At 43.4% G+C, this 27,584-nt stretch overlaps 1 protein-coding gene across 1 annotated transcript; it reads right to left on the bottom strand.

Annotated features, from left to right (window-relative positions):
- Positions 1-27,584, bottom strand: LOC140731946 (uncharacterized). The gene is made up of 6 exons (XM_073053951.1): positions 27,443-27,584; positions 22,003-22,762; positions 17,334-17,471; positions 9,602-9,666; positions 4,792-5,052; positions 1-714 (listed from the first exon to the last, which is right to left on the bottom strand). Exons 2-6 carry the CDS (start codon positions 22,739-22,741, stop codon positions 670-672), a joined length of 1,248 nt encoding a protein of 415 aa, XP_072910052.1. The 5' UTR covers positions 22,742-22,762; positions 27,443-27,584; the 3' UTR covers positions 1-669.

The raw sequence follows: 27,584 nt of genomic DNA, 5'->3' as shown, positions 1-27,584 counted from the left end.
TTATTCATCTGCCTCACACACTGTTGCACTGAATGACAAAGTCATACTGATATTTTTACCAATAAATAACAATATAAACACCAGAGAAAACATTAAACAAGTTTAGACTGATGCACACAAAATGCTGTAAGAAATGAACAGGTCAGGCAGAATCAAAAGAAATTAAAACAATCGATGTTCCAGGTCGAGACCCTTCATTGAACTGGAAAGGGAGGAGTAAAGCAGAAGTACTTCTGTATTAAGAACAAGTTCTGCAACTGCCTCTCTCTGCCAGGTCATCCACTGAGTGGCTGATCACTCTGAAGAATAGGTGTGTTCAACCACTGCCTTGCAAAGGTGGGGAATTTGCCATAAACACCAGATGATAATGTTTGAAGGTAGGCCGATGCATCTCTGTTCTGCAGCTCAGTCTAGGAAGGCTCCATGTCAGGTGGAGAAGTGCCAAACAAAAGACACATTGGACCTCGGTGCAATCCAAAGATTATTCTCACTGCAGCCAAGCAGCAGGGGACTGAGCTATAGTTGTAGTCACACCATCTACAGGGTAGAGTTGCGGAGGAGCTGTGAGTTTGTTCTCATGTTCTGCTCAGTCTGAATCACTCTGCAGATTCAGGAAGTTGCAGACTCCCTCAGGAAGTAAAATAGAAGCAATTGTTCAGTCACTCTCCTTCAGTCTGGACTAGGAGGCCGTTCTGCGCTGTTTGTTGGTTCGTCCTGAAAAGTTAGAGAATGCACAAAATGGGTAAAACTGTCTTGCTCCAGAAAATATGAGTTAAAGTTTCAAAATTATGGCTTAAATTAGCTTTATAAAGTTTGTTCTAAAGTGAAGGCATCTGGAAAAACTACCATAATATTGCAAACATCTCAGCACATTTACTCCCATCTTTTACCAGCTATGTCTTTAATGTGACTCCAGTCCTCACCAATACCTTTGAATACAGTCTCCCCACTGAAGGCATCTGGCAAACTGGTCAGTATGACAAATGGCACTGCTGCTTCAACAAGGAAGCTCACTATCAGGCTTCTTTCCCTTTCCCCACTCTGTCACCTATCATGTCATTCCCTTTTCTCCATTCCTTCATCTAAGCCACATCTATTCTGAGGAGGAGACCTTCCTTTCCAGAACATTAGAGGCATCCTCCTTCTTCAAAGAATGAGGTTTCCCTTCCTCCACTACTGATGCTGCTCTCACCCGCATCTCCTCCATTTCCTAGGTATCTGCCCTCGCCCCACCTTCCCACTGCCTTAACAGGGATAAACTTCCTCATGCTCATCTACCTCCCATGAGCCTCCACATCCAGCGCATCATTCTCAACAACTTTTAAATCTTTATTGGGATCCTACCATCAAACACATCTTTACCTCCCCCTTCCCACTCTCCACTTTTGACAAGGGTTGCTTCCTCCATGATATCCTTGCCCATTCATCCCTCCCCACTAATCCCCCCCCCCCCCGCGACACTTACCTCTGGAAGAGGAATCAGTGCTGCACCTACCCATTCACCTCCTCTGTCACCTCCATTCAGGGCCGCTAACTGTCCTTTCAGGTGAGGCAACACTTCCCCTGTAAATCTATTGTTATTTACTGTATCCAGTCTATTCGATGCAGCCTCCTGTACATTGGTGATGTAGGTTGGGCACTTTGTCGAGCACCTTCACTGCATCGGCAACAAGCAGGATTTCCTGGTGGACAACCATCTTCATCACAATCCCCATTCCCATTCCGACATGGCAGTCCGTCGTCTCCTCCACCTCATCTCATGATGAGGCCACTCATGAGAACATCTCATATTCCGGCTGGGTAACCTCCAACTTAGTTACATGAACATCGGTTTCTCTAACCCAGTAATTTTCCCCCTCCCCTATCCCTCTTCCTCCATTCCCCACTGTGGCTTCATTCTTACCCCTCTTCCCAACTGCCTGTCACCTCCCATGGTGTCCCCCTCCTTCCCTTTCTCCCATGGTCCACTTTCCTCTCCTGTCAGATCCCTTCTCCAGCCCTTCGCCTTTTCCACCTATCGCCTCCTGGCTTCTCACTTCATCCCAACTCCCCCACCCAGCGGGCTTTACCCATCCCCTTCTAGCTTGTACTCCTCCCCGCCCCCATCTTCTTATTCTGGCCTTCCTCTCCAATCCTGACAAAGAGTCCTGACCCCAAACGTCTACTGTTTATTCCTTTCACGGGCACTGCCTGACCGGCTGAGTTCCTCCAGCAGTTTGTGTGTGTTACTCAGCACCAGGTTATTGGGTCAAAAAACAATGGATATCAAATCATGGCTTCACATTGTAGAAATGAAGAAAGCAGCACAACCAAACTTTTGGCTAATAAATTGCTACATCATATTCATATTAATACATCCTCCTGCTGGACATCTGTGGAGAGTGAACAACAGTGAGACCAGGAGTATTATTAGAAATATCTGCCCTCTTGTTGACTGTTCACAAGCTGGTGCTGAAACAGAACCATGATTTGGTCAGTTTGTCAGTAAGATGGGAAAGGGAAGGCTGCTGCTGTACAATAATGAATAGTTTATGAAGCTCTGTACTGGAAAACACTGTGGCTCTAATGAAGAACAGATTTACTGTATAAGGACAGGACTCCAGTGGCTAACATGTCTGTCCAGAAGAGAACGTGTCCAATGAAAGGAAGCTTACGCATTATTCACAAACAAGAGAAAATCTGCAGATGCTGGAAATCTGAGCCACACATCCAAAATGCTGAAGGAACTCAGCAGGCCAGGCAACATCTATGGAAAAAAGTACAGTCAACATTTCAGGCTGAAAACCGGGGAGTGCTTTTTCCCATAGATGCTGACTGGCCTGCAGAGTTCCTCCAGCATTTTGTGTGTGTTGGCCATTATTCCATGTTTTTAAGTAGTGAGCAGAACATGGGGAAAAGCTGAATAACTTTCACATTTCATGTAATATGATTTGAATCCGCATTAACAATCAGCATAAACAGCATTTTAGTATGCACCAGCGTGTAGTTGTAACTACTAGGCAGTGACGCGCTAGCTTAGCAGAAACAAAGCATTCTGTGAGATATAAAACATGAAGTAGCTACTGTACATGAGTCAGTAAAGTTACCAGGAATGCAGGTAAGCTGCTAGTGTTTAGAGCTAGAGAAATGGAATTCCACAGTAGAAAGGTTCCTGCTAAACATAAATGGAACCTTGATCTCTGCACTTCACAGAAAACATTACAGGATTGGAGGGAGTAATCAAATGCAAATAACAAGGAAAACTGAAAACACCAGCGCTGAAGAGACTCAGAAATCTGGGAAAATGTTTCCAAACACGACAGTGTCTGGAAAAATGGGGCAAAGGACAAGAATGTAATTATCACTGATGGCAACTACCAAATCTAGAATTAGAGTCACAGCAGAATATTGCTCTTTGGCCCACTAGTCCAAGCCCAAACTGCATTCTGCCTTGTTTCATCAACCCACACCTGGACTACAGCCCTCCCTTCTATCTATGTACTTACCCAAACTTCTTTTAAATGTTGAAATTGTATTCACATCCCCCTCTTACGCTGGCAATTCATTCCACATTCTCACCATCCTCTGAGTGAAGAATTTCCCCCAAGTTCCCCTAAACATTTCATCTTTCACCCTTAACCTACTGTCAGTGGAACATCAATGGAGAGGTCTGCTTGCATTTACACTATCTATACCCCCCCAGAAAGTTGTACATGTCTATCAATTCTCCCCTCATTCTCCTACACTCTAGGTAGTAAAGTCCTAACCTGTTCAGCCCTTCCCTATAACTGTGGTCGTCAAGTCCCAGCAATATCCTTGTAAATGTTCTTTGTACTCTTCTAATCTCGATGATATCTGTCCTGTAGGTAGGTGACCAGAACAGCATACTGTACAATACTCCAAATTAGGCTTCACCAATGTCTTATATAATTTCAACATAATATCCCAACTCCTGTATGAAAGTCAATGTGCCAAAAACTCTCTTTATGACCATATCTACCTGGGGAACCACTCCCGAGGAATTATGAATCTGTATTCTCAGAATCCTCTGTTCTAACTACACTCCTCAGTGCCCTACCACTCACTGTGTAAGACCTATCCTGATTGGTCCTACCAAAGTGCAACACCTCACACTTGCAAGCATTGAATTCCATCTGCCCTTTTACAGCCTGTTTTTTCCAGCCGGGCCAAGTCCCACCAAAAGCTTTGCTAGCCTTTGTCACTATCCAGTATGCACCCAATCTTGGTGTCATCCACAAAGTTGCTGATCCAGTTTACCATATAATCATCCAGATTGCTGATATAGATGACATACAACAATGACCCACACTGATCTCTGTACACACCATTAGTCACAGGCCTCCCGTCAGAGAGGCAACCATCTACTATCACTCGCTAGCTTCTTTCACAAAGCCAAGGTTACGACCTTATTCTGAAAGCCAAGTGACTGAACCTTCTGGACCAACCTCCCATGGTGGACCTTGTCAAGGGCTTTGCTGAAGTCTTTTGCTAAAGAACAACATCCACTGCCTTTTCTGCATCAACTTTCCTGGTAATCTCCTCAAAAAACTCTATAAGATTGGATTTTGGATGAAATGTTGATCGTACCCTGGCTTTCAATTGGTTGGCACAGGATTGAGGGCCGAAGGGCCTGTAACGTGCTGTAGATTTCTATGTTCTAGGTTCAATGACATCCTTAAGAGGCTTGATGCATTACAAGAGTGATTTGGGTGTAGAGGTCATAAAATCATACAGATAGATACATGTAAAGGAGTGTGATCCTATACAGAATAAACACAACTTTCTATCCACCTGTTCACTGCAGCTGAGCATCTGCCAGCAGGTATCCTGCAGGTATTGGCTCCCAAAGCCCGTGATCCGCTTGATCTGAAGGTCACAGACCCCCGCAACCTTTGCAGTAAAATCAAGTGTAAATGCCAGCTTGACAAACTCGGGATTCTCCTGTAGTCTCTTGTTCTTCACCTCTTTTTTGACATATTGGTCTGCAAGTTCCTTGAAGGCATCGTAGCTGAGGTTTGTGAAGAAAGTGGAAAGCTGGGAATCTCCTTGAAGCTGCAAAGTACGAGTAGGATTAATTCAGCTTTTGTTAGCAATAACCGCTGTCGTCCTTCACCAGTGATCCCTGATGCTAAGGATCGACACAACAAAACCAATTGTTACACCACAAAAAGTTACTACATCACATCCGTATTAACACATCATACTCATGGATTCAGTGGACAAATGCATTGCAATGAGGAGGGGTGAACTCTTTCAAACATCTGCCCTTGTGGCCTTGTCCATTCATAAACTGGATCGTTCAGTAGGTCAGATTCAGACAGCAGTCGTAAAGGAACAGAAGGGGATGGGGCTAAAGACTTATCGTTTGAGGGGGAAGAACTGGAGGCGGGTGGAAATGGGAGAAAGGTGAGGTCAAACAAAGAGAAGTGGGAAGAAGATCCGAAGGAGAGCTATAATTTCAGAATTGTTGAACTCTATGAACTTTGAAGTCTGAAAGAAAGGGAAAATGTAAACAATCGTCGCACCAAACAGGATAAAGTGGAATAGTGGGGCAAGGCAGGTTTGAATGGTTTAGAGAGCAATCAGGAGCTGGTACATTCTGATGAAGAGTCTTTGACCTGAAACATTAGTTTGTTATTCGTTCCACTGCTGAGTGTTTCCAGCACTTCCTGACTTTATGTCCAAATAGGCTTCACTGATGAGCAGTGCACACCAAGCACAGTGTCTCAGTGGTAAGTGCAATTCCTGTTTTGTTCAAAGTGCTAGGCTTTCCCATGACCATCTTTCCTCCCCACGGTAAAACAGACTCATAGGAAGTAGCAGCAGAGTGTTAAAATGGTAAGAGAGTGTGGATGTGGGATTCCTGACCTGCATCTTGTGAATTTTCATTGCATCAATACAAACACAGCCAAGTAAGTCTGCTGCTGATTCTCATTACCCATCCACCCCCACCCACACACTTACTTACAATCAGGACTCAGAACGGGACTTGCGAGAGGCACTGAGATTTACACAGAGTGGATTGTACTTTCCGTGCGATCCATCACCAAAAGTCATTTGGTAATGTCATGCCAGTGGGTCTGACTGAGTTCTCATTGTCAGAGCTCTGAGACTGGGTAAGCAACAGGTGATGGGAGAACAAACACAAGAAAATCTGCAGATGCTGGAAATTCAAACAACAACACACACAAAATGCTAGTAGAACACAGCAGGCCAGGTAGCATCTATTGGGAGAAGCGCTGTCAACGTTTCGGGCCGAGACCCTTCGTCAGGACTAACCAAAAGGAAAGATAGTAAGAGATTTGAAAGTAGTGGGGGGAGGGGAAATGCAAAATGATAGGAGAAGACCAGAGGGGGTGGGATGAAGCTAAGAGCTGGAAAGGTGATTGGCGAAAGTGATACAGAGCTGGAGAAGGGAAAGGATCATGGGACGGGAGACCTCAGGAGAAAGAAGAGAGGTGAGGGGAGCACCAGAGGGAGATGGAGAACAGGCAAACAACTAAATATGTCAGGGATGGGGTATGAAGGGGAGGAGGGGCATTAACGGAAGTTAGAGAAGTCAATGTTCATGCCATCAGGTTGGAGGCTACCCAGCCGGTATATAAGGTGTTGTTCCTCCAACCTGAGTTTGGATTCATTTTGACAATAGAGGAGGCCATGGATAGACATATCAGAATGGGAATGGGACATGGAATTAAAATTTTAATAGATGCTGCCTGGCCTGCTGTGTTCCACCAGCATTTTGTGTGTGTTGTTAGGTGATGGGAGAAGTTCCTTTTATACTTATCAATCTCATAACCCTGGTACATCTACCCATGACAACTCTGGTAGCAGGCACCACCCTATCTTTTGAGGGACAAAGTTGTATTGTGGAGTATTCTGTATAATTCTTTTCACCACACGACAGGCAGATGCCTTTTTTAATTATTGCGAAGGATGATGCCAGTGATCAGAGGCTTTTTGAAACAGTTGAGAGAAAATGAAAACTGAGGGTTCGACACTCTGGCATGACCATATTCCAATTCACTCTCCCCCTCCTTAATTGTTTCCCATGTCAGAATTCCTTCTACAACTTTGTGAACATTTAAACAGATATTGTGTATCTGTTGTACAAAGGTTGAGGCTTCTACATTGCTCTGCCTTTGAGATCTGTCGTTAAATGATTCATAGTCTTTGTCCTTGAACACTACTCAGATCCAGACAGAGTGTTGGGATGGCCTCCTGAATCAGTCACCAGCTCAGAAACCTGAGATAAAGTTCCTCAAGATGGAATTACACTACTCCCGACATCTACAACATGGCCTTTACAAAGTTCAGGCTAACACTACTCCCGATGTCTACAACACGGCCTTTACAAAGTTCAGGCTAACACTACACCCGACGTCTACAACACAGCCTTTACAAAGTTCAGGCTAACACTACTCCTGACATCTACAACACAGCCTTTACAATACACTCTAACCTTCTGACCATCCTGATAAACCTCTTCTGCACCTTCTGCAGAGTCTCCACAACCTGCTTGTAATGTGGCACACAATACTGCAACTGTGGCCTAACCATTTGCAATCGTAATGTGACCTGCCAGCCTTTATACTCAATGCCCCAGCTGGTAAAGGCAAATGTATTATACGCCACCTTTCTAATTGAAAGCCCTTGGGGAGTCAGGACATGGGTCATTTGTCACAGATTACTCAGGTTTCACCTGCTTTTATAATTGATTCATTCACCATGTGCCATGTTGTATTACGTGGGCAATCTTGGTCTTTCCATGAGCATGATTGTTCAAGGAATATTTTCCTGCAGAAGTGGTTTACCACTGCCTTTTTCTGGGAAGTGTTTTTACAAGACGGGTCCTCAGTCTCCAGGATGTTGTGTGGTGGTCACTTGCTGTTTGTTCTATCTTCCAGCCAATAAAAGCCTATATCTCGCCTCACGTCTCCGAGAGTTATTGATGGTGCATCACAGACACAATAATCAGAATAGCATAAAACATCAAGACTAGTGTTCACCTCAGCCTGAGATTGCACAAATTTGGATTGTACTCTCTGGAGTAACACACACAAAATGCTGAAGGAACTCAGCAGATCAGGGAGTATCTATGGAGGAAAATAAACAGTTGATATCTCAGGCCCAGAGACTTCATCCTGATAAAGAGCTTTGAGTCTAAGTATTGACTGTTTACTGTATTTCCCCACATAGCTGCTTCCTGACCTGCTGAATTCTTCCAGCATTTTGTGTGTGTTGCTGTAGATTTCCACCATCTTTCGTCTTTTATTCTCTGGAGCACCGGAGGCTGAAGGGGGACCTGACAGAAGAGTGTCAAATTAGGAGAGGCATTTCCAAAGTATCATTGTCAGATACTCAAGGGCATAGTGAGAGTGGAAAAACTTGAAGATGATGCGCGGAGCAAGTTTCTTTTTAAAAACAAAGAACGGTAGAAGCCTGGAATGTACCGTCAGGGAGGTGATGAGAGCAGGTAGTGTTGTCTATTTAACATTTCAGTAACATCTGAGTAATCGTGTATATATACAATTTGATTAAGCATCTTGTTTGATTAAATCGTTAATTATGGGCTATATGTTTAAATACATGAATTGCCTATGCCATCTCACTACCATGTGATACGTGCAGCTCGCTTAGAAGAAACATGGTTAGACTCACATCTCGGACTCCCTTGTCTTCTTTTAATTAGCTTAATGTTTTGAAGTTACAAAACATAACAGATACGATAGTGAAATTTAAGAGGCGTATAGGCAGGCACACTGTATTTCTATGTTTTATTGACTACCCTGTTGTACACACTATTTATTATAAATTACTATAAATTGCACATTGCATATTTAAAAGGAGATGTAATGTAAAGATTTTTACTCCTCATGTATATGAAGGATGTAATTAATAAAGTCAATTCAATAAACAAATGTGATAGAGGGGTATGCACCGTGTGTAGGGAAATTGGATTAGTTTCAGTGGTTAGCACAGACATCATGCGTCAAAGTTCTATGCCCTATGGGTCTCTTTCCTGCAGCACTTGAAACTTCCTGGGTTCACTGGGAATTTTATTAGCTGCCTATACTGGGTAACATCAGAATCAGGTGTGCTATCACTGACCTATGTTATGAAATCAGTGCGGCAGCACTATGCTTTACAGCACCAGCGACTGGTGGGTTCATTTCCCACCACTGTCTGTAAGGAGTTTGTAACGTCCTTCCCGTGACTGAGTGGCTTTCCTCCAGGTGCTCCAGCTTCCTCCCACCATCCAAAGACGTACCGGTTGGCGGGTTAGTTAGTCGTTGTAAACTGTCCCATTATTATGCTAGGGGTTAAATCAGGGGTTGCTGAACAACGGGGCTCAAAGGGACAGAAAAACTTATTCCATGCTGTATCTTAATTAATTAATCAACCAATCAATTAATAAATAGACAGATAGATAAATAAATAGATAGCTAGATGGATAAATAGATAGATAGATAGATAAATAGATAGATAGATAGATAAATAGATGGATAGATAGATAGATAGTTAATTAAATAGATTACTAAATAAATAAACAAACAAGCAAATAATTGTGTTGTTTGTGGAAGCAGTAAATACATCTTACCTTTGAGTCAACATGATCACCAACATTTTGGAGTATTTCAATAATTTTCCAAATGTTATCATCTGCTGTAGAGAAAATAAGGTGGAACATTGTCAGTACCTATTATACTAGTTCAGAAGCTGAGATCTCTCTGATTCTGTTCTGTGTTGTATTCAATTTGTATCCCAGAGCATCTAGTGACAAGTACAAAACTTCAAGATCTTGGGGGACTTTCATTCTTTTCTATCCAGTGGGGAATTTTGGAATGTTAGTCTATCATATTAGTTTCACAATTCCCTGGACCAATATGGCTTACAATCTGACAAGCATAACAGCAAAAGACACGATTAGTATAAGGAATTTTAAAACATATGGAACTGACATTGAAGCCCTGCTGTCTGCGCTGCCATTCTATAAGATCATGGGTGCTCATTGCAACAGTTCGCTGCATTCAACTCACATCCTTCAATGCCTTTAATATCTAAAAATCTGATGAAGATTCTTGCCCAAAATATCGACTGTAGATGCTGCCTGATGTGCTGAATCCCTCCAGCATTTTGTGTCTGGTGCTCTGGATTTCCAGCATCTGCAGAGCCTCGAGTTTATCTAAAATCCTATCTTTTTTTGTATATACTGAGCAACAGACCCTAGAATGTGAAACACTGAAATGCAATAGCATTTACAATCAATGATTATAATTGAAGAAATGTGCGGCATATTTGCTTGACCCAATAAATTAAACTGTCAAATTCATTAGACTGGCAGGTTGTGATTAGTGAGGTACAACAGGGAACAATTCCTGGAACCCAGCTATTCACACACTGTTTGCTTACGGGAATAAAGTAGATGGGATTTTATATGGAAAAGCATGTAAAGAGATTTCACGAGGAGACTGACAAGTAGAGTGGGTGGCCAGGTAAATAGCTGAAGGAATATGGGGGGAGGGGGTAAAATGACAAGCACTGGGTCGAGTTGGAGTTCAAAAGGACCTTGCATACAAGTCAGCAAAGTCCATCTTGGAGGCTCACCAAGCAATTCGGGGGCTGGGTGGTGTAAGTAGTATATTGGCCTACATTATGAGAAGATTGATTACAGCTGCTTTACAGGGCATTAGTGAGAGGGAACCTGCAGCTATACAGAAGACCAGGTGCCAGTCAGATAACCTCTTCCTCAATGTCAGCAAGACAGAAGAGATAGTTATCAACTTCAGAGAACTCTCACCACTCACTCCCCCATTTACATCAGCGGCACCACAGTGGAAATTGTGAGCAGTTTCAAGCAGACAGTGCACATCACTCACCACCTCTCCTGGCCCCAGAACACATGCTACTCAGCCAAGAAAACTCACCAACACCTCTACTTTCTGAGGAGGCTGAAGAGAGCTGGACTATGCACGTCCATACTGACGACCTTCCACAGAGAGCATCCTAACGAGATGCATCACTGCTCGGTACGGAAACTGCACTGTGGCGGACTGAAAGCCTCTACAACGGACAGTCAAAACCACTAACCCATCACCAGCATCAACCTAGCCGCCATCAAGGACATATATACAGAAAGGTGTCAGAAAAATATCATGAAGGATCCCACCGCCATCGGGGGGAAGGCATAGACATGGATTGAAAACTGGTTGGCAGATAGAAAGCAAAGAGTAGCGGTGAATGGGTGTTTCTCGGAATGGCAGGTGGTGACTAGTGGGGTGCCACAGGGCTCAGTATTGGGACCACAGCTGTTTACCATTTACGTTAACGATTTGGATGAAGGCATAGAAAATAACATCAGCAAATTTGCTGATGATACTAAGCTGGGTGGCAGTGTGACATGTGGTGAGGATGTTAGGAGAATTCAGGGTGACTTGGATAGGCTGGGTGAGTGGGCAGATACTTGGCAGATGGCGTTTAATGTGAATAAGTGTGAGGTTATCCACTTTGGGAGTAAGAACAGGAAGGCAGATTATTATCTGAACGGTGTAGAGTTGGGTAAGGGAGAAATACAAAGAGATCTCGGAGTCCTTGTTCATCAGTCACTGAAGGTGAATGAGCAAGTGCAGCAGGCAGTGAAGAAGGCTAATGGAATGTTGGCCTTTATTACAAAGGGAATTGAGTACAAGAGCAAGGAAATCCTCTTGCATTTGTACAGAGCCCTGGTGAGACCACACCTGGAGTATTGTGTACAGTTTTGGTCTCCAGGGTTAAGGAAGGACATCCTGGCTGTAGAGGAAGTGCAGCGTAGATTCACGAGGTTAATTCCTGGGATGTCTGGACTGTCTTACGCAGAGAGGTTAGAGAGACTGGGCTTGTACACGCTGGAATTAAGGAGATTGAGAGGGGATCTGATTGAAACATATAAGATTATTAAGGGATTGGACAAGATAGAGGCAGGAAATATGTTTCAGATGCTGGGAGAGTCCAGTACCAGAGGGCATGGTTTGAGAATAAGGGGTAGGTCATTTAGGACAGAGTTAAGGAAAAACTTCTTCTCCCAGAGAGTTGTGGGGGTCTGGAATGCACTGCCTCGGAAGGTAGTGGAGGCCAATTCTCTGGATGCTTTCAAGAAGGAGCTAGATAGGTATCTTATGGATAGGGGAATCAAGGGATATGGGGACAAGGCAGGAACCGGGTATTGATAGTAATTGATCAGCCATGATCTCAAAATGGCGGTGCAGGCTCGAAGGGCCAAATGGTCTACTTCTGCACCTATTGTCTATTGTCTATTGTCTATAAGAAATAGGAGCAGGAGTAGGCCATCCGGCCCATCGAGCCTGCCCCACCATTCAATAAGATCATGGCTGATCTGTCCGTAAACTCAGCTCCATCTACCTGCCTTTTCCCCATAACCCTTAATTCCCTTACTATGTAAAAATCTATCTAACTGTAACTTAAATATATTTAGTGAAGAAGCCTCAGCTGCTTCCCTGGGCAGAGAATTCCACAGATTCACCACTCTCTGGGAAAAACAGTTTCTCCTCATCTCCGTCCTAAATCTTCTCCCCTGAATCTTGAGGCAATGTCCCCTAGTTCTAGTCTCACCTACAAATGGAAACAACTTTTCTACTTCTATCTCATCTATCCCTTTCAAAATTTTGTACGTTTCTATAAGATCCCCTCTCATTCTTCTGAATTCCAGAGAGTATAGTCCCAGGCGACTCAATCTCTCCTCATAGGTTAACCCTTTCATCTCTGGAATCAGCCTAGTGATAGTGTCACTTTACGGACTGTGTATGTAATCAGTCTAAGTACATCAGCAATCCTATGTATTGATATTTATTGTGATTTTAGTTATTGTGCTCTTTATCTTATTGTGTATTTTTGTGCTTCATTGGACCCGGAGTGATGATTATTTGTTCCCCTTTCCACCTCTGTCGGGAAATGACATTAAACAATCTTAAATATTGAATCTGAAATCTTATATAAGAAATTACAGAGGGAGTGCAGCAAGGATTTAGTAGGCTGGTTCCAGGGATGATGGATTTGCCATGTGGGGGAAGATTGAGTAGACTAGAACTGTATTCTCTAGAGATTAGAAGAATGAAAGGAGATCTTGTTGAAGCTCATTATTGCAGGGCTCCTGATGCTGGATGCAAGGAGGGTGTTTCCCTTCACTAAGGAGTCTAGTACAAGAGGGCACAGTTTAAGACTATGAAGTACACTGTTTAGGAGTGAGATGAGGAGAAGTTTCTTCACTCAGAAGGTGGTGAGCTTTTGGAATTCACTATCCTGGGATTGGTGGAAGCTCAGTCATTATGCTCATGTAAAACAGGAAAGTGGTGGATCATCTATAATCCTGATGAATTTTGGAGCAGATGCAAAGGGTAGGATGCTCTACTCCCATGTACGGTTCTTGGAACATGGATCGTAGAGCTGTATAGCTCAGCAACAGGCCTTTCAGCCACAAGTGTGTGCTGAACGCGATGCCAATTGAATTAAACCCCTTATGCTTGCACATGATCCACATACCCCCATTCCTGCATAGTCATGTACCTATCTTAAATTCCAGTCTCATACCTGCTTCCACCATTACCCCTGGCAGCCTCTTCTCCGCACCTACTTGTGTTAAAAAAAAGCTTACTCCACCTTCCCTCGCATTCCCTCTGATATTTGACATCTCTACCCTGCAAAAGAATTGCATATAATATTCCACTCTAACCTCAAGATGGCGTTATTGAACAGCGACATGTGGTGGGTGGCTGACAAAACTTCTAAATATACCTCTTCTGAATTACTTTCTCTGCGATCTGCCGCCTGTAATTTCCCCTTAATCAACAATACTGTTGAGCCATCTTCACCATCAATCAATCTGGCAATTTCACAATCTTCTCAAGAACTTGGCAGAATTAACTCTCAAGTATGCAGGTATGGCATCTGTAAGTGGATGAAAGTTCAACATCAGGGTCAGAAGAAGGGGAGGAAAAGACGACTCCAAGCCGGACTGAAACACAGTGGAATGAAAGTTCCTTTATTTGACCTCTTGCTAGCAAATTGCCATCGCTGGAAGCCAAGATTGAGGACCTCAGGTCAAAATTGCTGTATCAGAGGGAATTGAGAAATTACTGCATTCTGGTTTTCAGAGAGACATGGCTCACTCTGGACACACTGAAGTCTTATTGATACACAGGATGGACCAGACTGCTTATTCAGAGAAGGCAAAAGATTGGGGTGTGCGTTTCATGATAAATTCTTTGGGTACTGGGATGTAGTGGTCTTGTTGCACTCTTGTTCCCTCAACCTGGAACATCTGATGTTCAAGTGCCAACTGTTCTGCTCACCACGAGAGTTCTCCTCCATGACACTGACCACAGTTTGCATACTGCCAAAAGCCAACATTCATCAAGCAGTATTCAATGCTGACATCACTAAACAAGAAACAGCCCACCCCGACGCATTTCAAATCATTGTCCAGGACTTTATTTAGGCTTGTTTCAATAAATCTCTGCCCAAATATCATGAACATACAACGTAGCACCAGGGGTCCCAACACACTTGACCAATGCTATCCTATGATTAGGAATATCAGTCTTTCCATCACACTCAACCACTACTATACAGCCATCTGGGATGTCTACCTTTCCTTGGCTAGACCACATTTTTGGTAAATCTGATCACCTGTCTTTCCTCCTACCTCCATAGACAGAGGCTAAAGAGCAAGGCTCCAGAGGTAAGGACATCAAAGAGGTGCGAGTACGGGATTACTTTGAGTCATTGGATTGTGCTGTGTTCAAGGACTAATTGTCAGAGGATCTGAATGAATAGACCACAGTTGTCACAGACTTTTTAAAAACAGTCATAGACAAGTGTGACCCCACGAAATCCTCAGAGACTCCCCAACCAGAAGCCCTGAATAAACCATGAGATCTGCCATCCTCCAAGGGCCAAATCAGTGGCATTCAGGTCTGGCAACCAAGTAAGATGCAAGAGGTCCAGGTACAATCTCAGAAAAGTTTGAGAAGATTTGGCATGACATCCAAAACTTTGACAAACTTTTATAGACATGTGGAGGGAGTATACTAGCTGATTGCATCACTGGCTGGTATGCTCTTGAGTGGGAAATCCTACAAAAAGTAGTGAATACAGCTTGGTCCATCACAGGTAAAATCCTCTCCACTACTGAGCAGTTACAACTACATGAAGTTACAACTCCCCAACTACATGAAGTGTTGTCACCAGAAGCAGCTTCCAGCATCAAGGACCACCCTCACCCCACCACCTAAGCCATGCTCTTTTGTCACTGCCGCCATCGGGAAGAAGTACAGGAGGCTCAGGACTCACACCACCAGGATCAGCAACAGTTATTACCTCTCAACCAGCAGTCTCCTGAACCAGAAGGGATAACTTCACTTGCCGCATGACTGAACAGTTCCCAGAGCCTGTGAACTCATTTTCAAGGAAACTTCATCTCACGTTCTCGATATAAATTGTTTATTTATTTATATTTGCACAGAATCTGTCCTGTGGAGAGCAGTCTTTCATTGTTTCTATTTTGTTTCTTGGAATTGCTGTGAATGCTCGCAACGAAACAAATCTCTTTGTACTTTGAACTTTGATAAGTGTTGGGCACTTCCTTATTGAGCAATGCCAATTATATTTTTATCTTTATCTACATCTGGAAGGCAGTCATTGCCCAAGTTCAACACATGGTTTGTGAGTCAGCAGCTCTGACATTGCAATACACCCCAACGGGTGTGGGACATGACTTTAACTGTTGTTTTAGAGAACACTTATGCATGATGCATAACCAGCAGCTATTTCACATTACGGTTAGTAATAAACAGATTGCTATTAGGTCTGCAGCCTGTGGTTGCAGGACTCGTGTTCGCTGCTGAACAGGAACAACTTTATATGAGGAAAAAAAGAGAGGTCAGGGACGTGGCTACAGACTGGGCCATAAGCTTTATACTATCAATAGAAGCCTTGTACTCTTGCCCTCAGCTAGTATCTCCCAAGCAGCCAAGCCCTGCTTCAGTGAGTGCTCAGCCTTCATGGACAGTCGCTCCCGCTAATCCAGCTCAGCAGACGGGCTGTCAGGGAAGCGCTGTTTGCTTCAGTTGGACAACCCACCAGACGTCGACATACACAATGGCCAATGGGGAAACAGAAGGAATTCATCATTGATGTCACTGCGGACACTGAAAGTGAAGCTGCCTTGGCTGAAGTGCCAAGAATGGGCCAAAGCTATGAAGGCTTAGCTTTGGCACCAAGGAACCCCTTCAGAGAAGGGAGGCAATTGGAATAAGAGCAATGTATAATTTTAGCCCAAAAGATTTTATCTGAGCTAAATTTACATGGGGTATGTCATTAGGACTTTCTCATTTAAAAACAACCAAATGTTTCCTCTGAGTCTGGTGCGCCCACTTTCATCACCCAAGCTTTGCCCAGAACTTTCACCTGCATCACCACTTTAAACTGAAAGGAGCCTCATGGGGTATCGACAAATACCTACTCCCACTGACGAATTCAAGGCTTTGCACCAAAATGGAAAGATGATCCTTTCACATTTCATATTTAAGTGCAGCATGTCATTTAAAACAGAGGTTTAGTTGGAATTGTTTTGAAACAAGATCCTCTGCTGGAAGAGGATTGAAGAGAAGTAAGAAAACAAGCAAGTTTGAAGCCACTGACATAATGAAAACTACGTCACAGCAACCTTTGGTTATATAACACCACAAAAAAAAGCGAACATATAAAGGTGATTCAAAACAGAATGGCCAAACAACATTTTATACTGAGCCTCTTACTTGGACAAATGGCGAACAGCTTGAAGGGATAAGTTTCCAAGGAGATATTGAAAGGACAGGCAGATGGTTAGAGAGGAGGAACTCCAGAGCTTAGTGCCATAGCAACTGAAAGGAGAGACACTAATGTTGGAGCAATTGAAATTGAGGTTAAGTAAATGACCACAACTGAAGGAGCTATAATATTTCATGAGTGATTTCAGAGGAGTTTCACAACTGAACAAGCAGTGTTTGGTGACAATCAATCTTCTTAAGCATTATTGCAGATACTTTTGGTGACAAAAACAGTTATTGAATTTGAGAGCCTACCACAATCATTTGTCTTTAAGTTTAGTGACTAATGCTCTCTGGTGCAACTGAACTACAAGTCTATTATAAATAACCCGTTTATAAAGCAGCTGGGTATAATTCTCCACACAGAGAAAGACTTTACCCATCATTGAGTAGTTCTGAAGGGCGATGGTTAAATATGGCCATTAGTCTATCAGGCATGTGTTGATGATTGCCACGATGTCACACACTCACCTGATTTCAAGCACTGCGTTTCTTCTGCTGTCCTTACACTTCTTTCTTTATCTTCACATCCTTCACCAGACTCTGGCGTCTGCACAATCCGCTCGACTTCCTCAGAGACCTGCTCATACAGGTACGCAGAGTCTCGTTCTGAAACGCATAGAGGTTACATGTTCAGCTCATTAACCTTGCATGAGCCTTGCATTCCCTGTCACTGAAACTGCTTGGAGATGCACCTTAGTTGCAACAGGAGAGCTTAGTATTGAAACCTGTGATTATTTTGGATTGAATGCCATTAGTATGAGAACATCTTGTACCTCCTAAGAGAAAAATAGAGATGTATTATCGTTATTGGAAAGTAGTGCATAATTTAGTCTAGCTACAAAGTCTAATAAAATGCCTGAATTTAAATTAACTGGAAGAAATGGCACATGACCACAGACTGGGTAGGCAGATACCTGTAACTGAAAGATAAGGCTAGACTATCAATCCAGTAATTGCCAGTGACTGGTTTAATAAAATCAATTTTTTTATATCAGAAGGATAGACATCAAAGAGTGATCACTTCCACTGCAGTCCCACTAAGGCGTGTGCACCTGGCCAATCTGTAGACACTGTTCTCTTGTTGATGAAAACTAACAGGGGTTGACCTCCTTCACCATAAACCCAAGAACATCACAAAGGAACAGGAGACAAAGGATTAGGAGGAACTTAAAGAAACTCAACGTCCACATCGAATGAAGCCATAGTGCGAGCAACTATATGACTGGATTTCTAGAGCAGATTTGGGGATTGTTCTAACATTAATTTAAAAAGTGCATCCTCAATGTGACAAATGCTGAATTGTATGTGGATTTGCTGGATTACAGATAGCTGCATGACCACGGTCTTGGTTTTTCTTGCAGTGTGAACTGCCTGAATAACTATCACCCGAGTGCACTCACAATTACAGTGATGAAAAGCTTTAAGAGGATGGTCATGGCTAGAATGAACTCCTGCCTCAGCAAGGACCTGGACCCACTCCAATTTGTCTATCGCCACAATAAGTCAACGGCAGACGTAATCTCAATGGCTCTTCACACGACCTACGTTAGGATGCTATTCATTCACTATAGCTCAATGTTTAACAGCATCATTCCCACAACCTTGGTTGATATGCTTCAGAATCTGGGCCTCTGTACCTCCCTCTGCAATTGGATCCTTGACTTCCTAACTGGAAGACCACAATCTATGCGGATTGGTGATAACATCTCCTCCTCGCTGACAATCAACACTGGTGCACCTCAGGAGTGTGTGCTTAGCCCACTGCTCTACTCTCTGTACATACATGACTGTGTGGCTAGGCATAGCTCAAATATCATCTATAAATTTACAGATGATACAACCATTGGGTGGAATCTCAGATGGAGATGAGAGGGTGTACAGTAGTGAGATATACCAGCTAGTTGAGTGGTGTTGCAGCAACAACTTTGCACTCAACATCATTAAGACCAAAGAGCTGATTGTGGACTTCAGGAAAGGTAAGACCAGGGAATGCAAACCAATTCTCACAGAGGGATCAGAAGTGGAGAAAGAGTGAGCAATTTTAAGTTCTTGGGTGTCAAGATCTCTGAGAATCTAATCTGATCCCAACATATTGATGCAATATAAAGAAGGCAAGACAGTTCATTAGGAGTTTGATGAGATTTGCTTTGTCACCTAAAACACTCAAAAACTTCTACAGATGTACCGTGGAGAGCATTCTGACTGATATAACTGATATCACTGTCTGATATGGGGGTGGGTGCAACTGCACAAGACCAAAAGAAGCTACAGAAAGTTGTAAAATTATTCAGCTCCATCTTGGATACTACCATCTGTAGTACCAAGACATCTTCAAGGAGTGGTGTCTCAGAAAGGTGACGTCCATTATTAAGGACCATCATCACCTAGGGTATGCCCTCTTCACATTGTTACCATCGGGAAAGAGGTACAGAAGCCTGAACACACACACTCAGTGATTCAGGAACACCTTCTTCCTCTCTGCCATCTGATTCCTAAATGGGCATTGAACCTTACTTTCTTAATATATATTATTTCTGTTTTTGCACTATTTTTAATCTATTTAGTATGTATATATATATATATTTTTACTGTAATTGATTTACTTTTTTTTCTATATTATCATGTTCTAGCTGCTGCAAAGTTAACAAGTTTCACGACACATGCCGGTGATAATAAACCTGACTCTGATTCTAATGAATGCAGGTTATCAAATTGTATGATTCATCTGCCACCAAATGTTTGGTCTACTTGCAAACTGAGTGATATTACTGATGTAAAGAGGGTATTGAGTACAGACATGATCTTTCCTATCCTGTATGTCATTCGGCACACAATCGGATAGAACCAGCACCAGCTATGACAGCTGTAGGAAAGATCAAGATCCACTACAAGAATGAGTCCAAAGTCCCAGTAGTTTCAATGATATGGAAAGAAAAGGTACTAGAGCTATCCAACATGGCATAGATGGTTGGATGAAAACTTCCATAAAAGTAGGCTTATAATCCCTTGACATACAAGATTAAGGGATGACCTGCACATTTATTTAATATGTTAAAACGATTTGCAGTTGAGAGAAGGTGTTTTCTATGTTGCGGAATTCAGAAGCAAAGGGACATACATAATTGTAAATGATTATCAAAATACACTACAATGGTGGAAATAAGAAGAAAACAAAATGCTGGAAACATCCAATGGGGTCAGGGAGCATCTATTGAAAAATACACAGTTAATGTTTGAAGGTGAAGTTCCTTCATCAGAACTGGGAAAAGAGAGAAAAGAAGTTGGAATGGACAGGACAAAGGCAATATCTTTGGTAAGGCAAGGTCAGGCAGGTTCTGAGTTAATGGACTTCCTTTATTATGGAAGAGGAAGGATTAGAATGACTAGGTGAACTATCAAAACTAAAATATAAGGGACAACTAGGCCTTTGTTTACCAGTTTAGAAGAATGAAGGGGAATTTCATTTCAAGTTATAAACCTTCTACAGGACTGTACAGACTGCATGTGGGAGGAAGTTTTCCTACTGACCGAGGCATGTGAAATTCAGTTTCATAGTCTTAGATTATGAGGAGGGATTTTCCAAGGTTCAAGCTTCAGGATTGTTTAATGTCATTTCCAGTACACAAGCGTAAAGGCAAACAAAATCGTTGTTACTCCGGATTCGAGACTGCCGCTGCAGAAGTTTTTGGGAGGGGGTGTTACTTTCAGAGGGGCTTGATGTATTTGAGTAGAAACAGAAGCATTAATGATATAGCGAGATGAGTATTTGAGAAAGCAACAACCAAAAGTTCTGGAAATACTCATCATGTCAAGTGGCATCTATGAAGAAAAAACATTGATTTCAGATCAATGAACCTTTCTCCCAGCTTTTATTTTGAAAAGTCTTTGACCTGAAACTTTAACCCTGTGTCTCTCTATGCAAACGTTGCCTGGTCCATTGTATATTTCTAGTGGTTTTTCTTTTCAGTTTAGATTTTCAGAATCTGTAGTTTTAAAATTAACGTTCGTAGGGACATATTAACCCCAGTGCCTTAAGGGGTTCTGGTGAAACTCTTCAAAAGCAGGCAAATTTCAATTCCTCACCATACTTCTGTAACAACATGTTGCTTTGTTGCAGAACCGTCCATGAACCCATGAACAACACCTTGTTATTTCTCTTTTGCACTAATTATTTGTTTTTGTAACTTACAGTAAACTTCCTGCCGTTCACTGTCGTGCTGCTGCAAAACAACATTCTCATGGCATACGGTACCGTGCAAAGGTTTTAGGCATCAAGCTGATAGCAAGTTTATAAATCTGGTGTGAGCAAAGGATGCTGTGTTGGGAACGGCGAGGGTGGATGCCATGGGAGGGTGTGGGACAGGTGGCAGAGAAGGTGTGCTGGGGTGGGAGGAGGGTGCAGGCGCAGACACACCCAGCCCTGAGACACCAGACAAGGTCATTTGATTCCAAGAAATTGGTTTATTGATCACTGCAGAATGTCTCTCTGGTGCTTCCCGCTCCCTCCCCATTCCCTTCCCTTTTCTCCAACCATGATTCCCCTCTCCCTGTCCCCTTTCTCACTTTAATCCACAAAAGAGACCCATATCAGAATCAGATTTATCATCACTCACATATGTCATGAAATGTGTTATTCTTTATGGCAGCAGTACAGTGCAATACATAAAATTACTACAGTACTGTGCAAAAGTCTTTGGCAAGGGTGCCCAACCACCAACTGTTCTAGCTGCTACCATCCGTGAAATGGTACCGCAGCATAAACACCAGGACCAACAGGCTCCGGGACAGTTTTTTCCATCAGGCCAACAGACTGCTTAATTCATGCTGACACAACTATATTTCTATGTTATATTTGACTGTCCTGTTGTACATAGTGTACTGTTTATTATAACTTACTATAAATTGCACATTGCACATTTAGATGGAGATGTAAAGATTTTTACTCCTCGTGTATATGATGTAAGTAATAAATTCCATTCAATCCAATTCACCCTAGTTATATATATAGTTCGAGAGCCTAAGAATTTTTATATATATATTTGTTCAGTATATAATGCTAAGACATTTGCTGAGTACTGTATGTCAATGATAAAAATCTGTTTCTGATTCTCTCAACTGGCATGCTGAAACGCCCTACCTGATATATTTTCTTTTGGCCTGCATCCACTGTTGAGATCCAGCAGGCTGGGTCGGGCACCCTTACTCTTACTGGCTCCCAGAGCAGCCAACCCGATGTCTTTAGCTTCAGAATTATTTCTCTTTAAAGAGAGAACTCTCCGAAGGCTATTTCTCTTCTTGAGCTTGTGAATGATGGGCAGCTCTCCAGGTGGCTCCTGGGTCCTAGCAAGGTGCTGTTGTCCATTGTGTACTGAAGGATTTTCAGCTAGGGGAGGGCCGGGATCTTTCAATCTTTTACGCCCCTCACCTTTCTTCTCATCACTTTTCCATTTCCACAGGAAACTCACAAATTTTCCAAAGAAGGTTTGAGACTTTTTCCCTTTTCTCCCATCCTTGCTCCGGCACTTACTGGGCTGCTTCTCCTCGCTTGACTCAACGTTTGAAGAGCTGGTGCTGGAAGGCATCACCTTATCTTTATGCTTTTGGCTCACTGTTTCATTTTGCATTTTTTCTTGACCCCTGCAATGTTTCCATGGAACAGCTCCCTCTTTGCACTTGATGTTTTTCGGTGAGACATTTCCTGGAAGCGAGCTCCACTTCACGATCTTGTTGTTGGCTCCACCTTCCTTTAGACTTAAACTGCGTCTGACGTAGGCCTCGACCACCCTTCTGGGCTGGAGTTTGCTGAAGTTCAGGTTCACCACATTTTCTGTGCAACCAAGGTGGCTGGTGACATGAGCTTCAGGTAGAGACTGCATTGCTTTAGTTTCAGAAATTCGCTGTAAAACAAAAGGAACAACATGTTCATCCATTAATTGATTCAAACATTCCGTCATGGAAGTTGAAGTGCACTTGGCTTATCTGCCCTCTGCACAAATCTCATTCCTCTCTCCATATGCATTCATTTTTAAATTCCCTTTTTACTCCAAATCTATGTCCCTATTTTAAATATCTTATGTATTCTGGTGCCAGCATATTTCCACAATATCTGCCCTGACCATCAACCACCATTTACACTGATCTTGTTCCAGTTTTCACAATTCCATTATCCTCATCAACTGCCCCAGATTCTATCACCCAGGGGAATTGCCTGTGGATGATTAATCTATCAACTCACTCACCTTTAGCAGAAACCCATATGGTCAAAGGGAGGAATTGCAAATAGCACCCATGGTCAGGACGGAACCCAGGCGTCAATGAGCCATTATGATGCCCTGATACGGAGCCACCCATTAACTCCATGTTGTAAAAACTCTACTTTTAATTCATCTCTTTGTTTCCATTAAGCTGCTTTTCCAGATTTGTATAAGGCTTCTTTAATATACTCTGAAGAATAATCAAGTAAGACATTTGCACTGAATTACTAAAAGAGAATCGGCCCTGATATTGTAAGGAACTGTGAGGGTCTGTGTAGAACGGCCAGCTTTCCCACCCTGCAGTTCTTTGGGTTATATATGTGAAGCTCCAAATGCACTGCTGTTATGTGTCTCGGATTGGACTTCAAACCTGGATTCTTTGTGCACTCAGTGAATCAATTCAGATTGTACATGATAACCCACAGCCAAACAGCAACAAATCACTCAATGCAGTCAGGCAAATCTTGAAGGGGGAAGTCAAGAATTTAAGTTGGAAAAAGGTTGAAGGCACAATCACTGAAGAAGATAGAATAGTGAACATAGAACATAGAAAACCTACAGCACAATACCAGGTCCCCACAAAGCTGCGCCACACATGTGCCACCTGAGAACTACCTAGGCTTTACCCATAGCCCTCTCTTTTTCTAAGCTTCATGAACCTAACCAGGAGTCTCTTAAAAGACCCTATCGTTTCTGCTCCACCACCATCACCGGCAGCACATTCCACGCACTCACCACTCTCTGCGTAGAAAACTTACCCCTGACATCTCCTCTGCACCTACTTCCAAGCACCTTAAAACTACGCCCTCTCGTGCTAGCCATTTCAGCCCTGGGAAAAAAACCTCTGACTATCCACACGATCAATGCCTAGTGGAGTAGTAAATAGAAGCAACATTGATGGCTCTACAATTGAAACCAGCTCCGAACATCGTCACAGCCGAAGGGTGGTAGTGGGGACGAGCTCCCACTGCGAAAGAAATGCTCTTCATGGCGTGCATCTCAAACAGCCTCTGACAACCAAGTCCAGCTCCTGGCCTTCACATGTGGCATAGTTCTTATGCCCGGTGGAGCTGTTCTCACTGACAGGAGAAGGGGCAAAGACGGGCCACTGGCACCTTAAAACCAGTTGCTCTGGGCAGATGGGGCTCGTTAACCCCGGATGGTAGTTCATCTAGGAGAGGGAAAACTCCGATTTCAAACCTCCGCTGCCTTGCAGCTATACCTGCTCACGGGAAAGGCTTTGGGAGTAAACCCCGAGGAAAAATCCGGAGTCGGAGTCCCGAAGGCGGCTGACTGCTGTACCCAGCACCGGCACGGCAACTCCTGCGATGCTGCTGGCACCAAACTGTATCGACTCCCGTCGTTCCTTTGGACCTGTCATCAGCATGGGCGGGGGGGGGGTCCCACTGCATGGGCAACAGATGGATCTCCGTATCAGTTCTGCCCTGGAGAGGCCACTCCCAGTGCCTACCAGAGGCGCAGTACCCATGGTCGACCACCACCGACGGAGGCTACACAATAGAAACCATGGAAGCAGAGAACTGTTATGGCAAAGAAGAAGGCTGTTCAGCCCATCAAGACCATGTTAGCTGTGAGGAGAGAGAGAGAGAGAGATTGCCTTCAACCTCGCTCTGGCAACTCCTGTAACATCACTGATGCCAACCTGTATTGGCCCTTGCCCTTCACCGTGGAGAGGGGAGACTTGCTGCTTGGGCAACTGCCTGTCTCCCATCCTGGCGAGAAGCCTGCAGGGTGGTGCGAGAGCCAATGGCTGACCCCATTCCGCCGATTAGAGCGACGAGAGCGACTGAAGCATCGTGGCGAGTGCGGAAGTGGAGATCGTTTTGGTTTTCCATGCTCCGCAGTCTCTCAGAGGATTCCGGGCGGGCTGCAGGAATGGGCGCAAGCCGATGTTTGGCGATTAAAGCTTCTACTGTTCGCCGACTAAAGCAACGAGAGTGACTGAAGCATCAGCGTGAGTGCCGAGGGTGGGGACGTACCGGCTGCCTGTCTTGATACCGAAGAGAGGGAGAGCCGGCTGCTGCGGAGAGTGTTGTCCAGGTGTCTTTCTGCATTTTTGCATGTGGACTTGGATGAAAAGAATCTTTTTTTTTCCAGTCTTATAGTTTTTATATTCTGTGTTTATTCGCCCCATCTTCTCAGTTTTTTTGAGAGGGAGGTGGGGTTTGGGGTTGCTGGTCCTTTCCTTTTTTATTTTGTGGCTACCGGAGAATCGAAGAATTTCTGAGTTCTATGCTCTGATTATAAACTGAACCTCTGATTATGTGAGATATCTGAGAACTGGTATTTTTAATTAGGAGAGCAATCCAATGGACAAGTTAAACCTGGCATAAGTTAAACTCATGGAATCTCCTCTACCACAATCCCTGGATATATCCGGTCCCACGCAAAGTGACAAGCCAGTGGTATGCAGGTGGGAATAGGCCTTGGTGGAATCAGCATGTCACCAGACCTTTATAGAAACTACATAAAGAAATACCCACCTGATTACCGCCTGTTCTCCTTCAGACAATGAGCCAGTATCCTCTGGTGATAACAAGAGTACAGAGTGTAACCAGAATGGGGAATTTCAGTGTTATCACCAAGGTCAGCTCACAATCAGCTCCTGAAGAGCAAATGTACTCTGATTACAGCACCATCCACAGGAGTGGTCACCTCCTCAGGTCCTATAATTACACCAGAATTTTTACGCTGGTTAAAGTCAAGTTCAAATCACCTTGAGATTCATTTTCTTGCAAGCATTTCCAGGAAGTAAAGAAATAAAAGAGAATTTATGAATTTATACATAAAGAAAGATGGAAAAACACCCAATGTACAAAAGAAGACAAATTATGTAATTTTTAAAAAAGTATTGCTGAGAACATGACTTGTTGAACATGAAAGTGAATCCACAAGTTATGGAATCAGTACAGAGTTGTGGTGAGTGAAGTTACTCACACCAGTTCAGGAGTTTGATGGTTTTAGGGTAATAACTGTTCCTGATCCTGATTATTGCTAATCCTAGACACCCTTCTGAGGAACCTGCTACACCAAGGTGGGACCTGGTGGTAACTGTAAAGTGGGAGAAATGGTGGAACATGAGTTTTCATGTTTGGGTTGAAGACAGTCTTGCTGCTTGTGATACTCCATGGATTTTCAGTTTTGTGCCAGCCACTCCAATCCAGCTACTTCATTCAGACTGCGGCTGGTGCACAGAGCACACTGGAAGGCCACCCACCCTCAGAGTGGTGGAGCAACACCTCAAACTCCATCTGGGTAGACTCCAGTCTGATGGCATGAATATTGATTTCTCATTCTGGTACAAAAAATCCATGCCTTCCCCTATTCTTCTATTCCCCACTGCAACCTCGTATCTTTTCTGAGCTGCCTATCAACACCCTCTGCGTCCCCTCCTCCTTCCCTTTCTCCTATGGTCCACTGTGCTCTCTTATCAGGTTCCTTCCTCGCTAGTCCTTTACCTTTCCCACCTACCCAGCTTCACTGATCATCTTCTAACTATCCTCCTTCCCTTTTTTATTCTGCCATCTTCCCCCTTACTTTCCAGTCCTGAAGAAGTGTCTCGCTCTGGAATGTTGACTGTTTATTCATTTCCATAGATGCTGGCTGGCCAGCTGAGTTCCTTCAGCATTTTGTGTGTGTTGCTTTGGATTTCCAGCACCTGCAGAATCTCTCTTGTTTATGATTACACAATGTTCTGTTCTGTTTGCAATCATTCAGTTAATGAAGCAGCCCAGGTGAATCCCAATCATAATAATACAATGGTCACAAATTTAAGCCAAAGCCGGGTATCCTGCAGCAAGCTGCTGACCTCCAGATGCCTCAAGCTCTTCCTTCTCAAACATGAATAAAGATATTCACCACTGTCTGGACTGTGAGGATCCATCAGCAACAAAAGATTTAACACCATCCAGGAGAAAGCAACTCACATCATCCACCACCATAAACAGTACAACTACTACTACTGCTTTGCAGTTACTCAACTGAGCTGGGGAGCAATACCTTCCAAAACCACAACCTCTACATCTACTAAGAGATAGCATGAAGTTGATGGGTTGAATGGTTCTCTTTCTGTTTCATTGTCTATAAGTTAAGTTAGAGAAAGAGGAAGGCTTCAAGCACGGGGGCACACCATCACCTTCCTGTTCCCCTCTAAGCCATTCACCGTTTGCTTTGGAAATTTATCACCAGTCCTTCAAAGCCACTAGGTCTGAAACCTTGAATTCCTGTCCAATAACTATACTACCAGCAATGCCCAAATGCTGAAGAATTTTCAAAATAAGGAATTAGATCCTTATTGCCTACCTGAATCAGTGTAGGAGACAGACTTCTTTCCTTGACCGTAGAAAGACGGGTTTCAATATGCCTGAGCACTTTACATTCCACATTTAGATCACAGAATGATATAACTTCCAATGCGAGAACACAATGCACGCTGAAACTGATT

The sequence above is a fragment of the Hemitrygon akajei genome, chromosome 8 (assembly GCF_048418815.1).
Source record: "Hemitrygon akajei chromosome 8, sHemAka1.3, whole genome shotgun sequence".
In the NCBI taxonomy this organism is placed as follows: domain Eukaryota; kingdom Metazoa; phylum Chordata; class Chondrichthyes; order Myliobatiformes; family Dasyatidae; genus Hemitrygon; species Hemitrygon akajei.
Note: the sequence above shows the minus strand (reverse complement) of the source record. Positions and strands in the feature narration are given on the sequence as shown.

What these genes read in the sequence shown, in the direction of transcription:
- LOC140731946 (XM_073053951.1), bottom strand. Translation starts at nt 22,741, where the DNA reads ATGCAGTCTCTACCTGAAGCTCATGTCACCAGCCACCTTGGTTGCACA. An exon ending in AACGCAGTGCTTGAAATCAG is followed by an intron (nt 9,667 to 17,333) that starts GTGAGTGTGTGA and finishes TTTTCTCTACAG; the next exon opens with CAGATGATAACATTTGGAAA. An exon ending in GTGATCATGTTGACTCAAAG is followed by an intron (nt 5,053 to 9,601) that starts GTAAGATGTATT and finishes CGTACTTTGCAG; the next exon opens with CTTCAAGGAGATTCCCAGCT.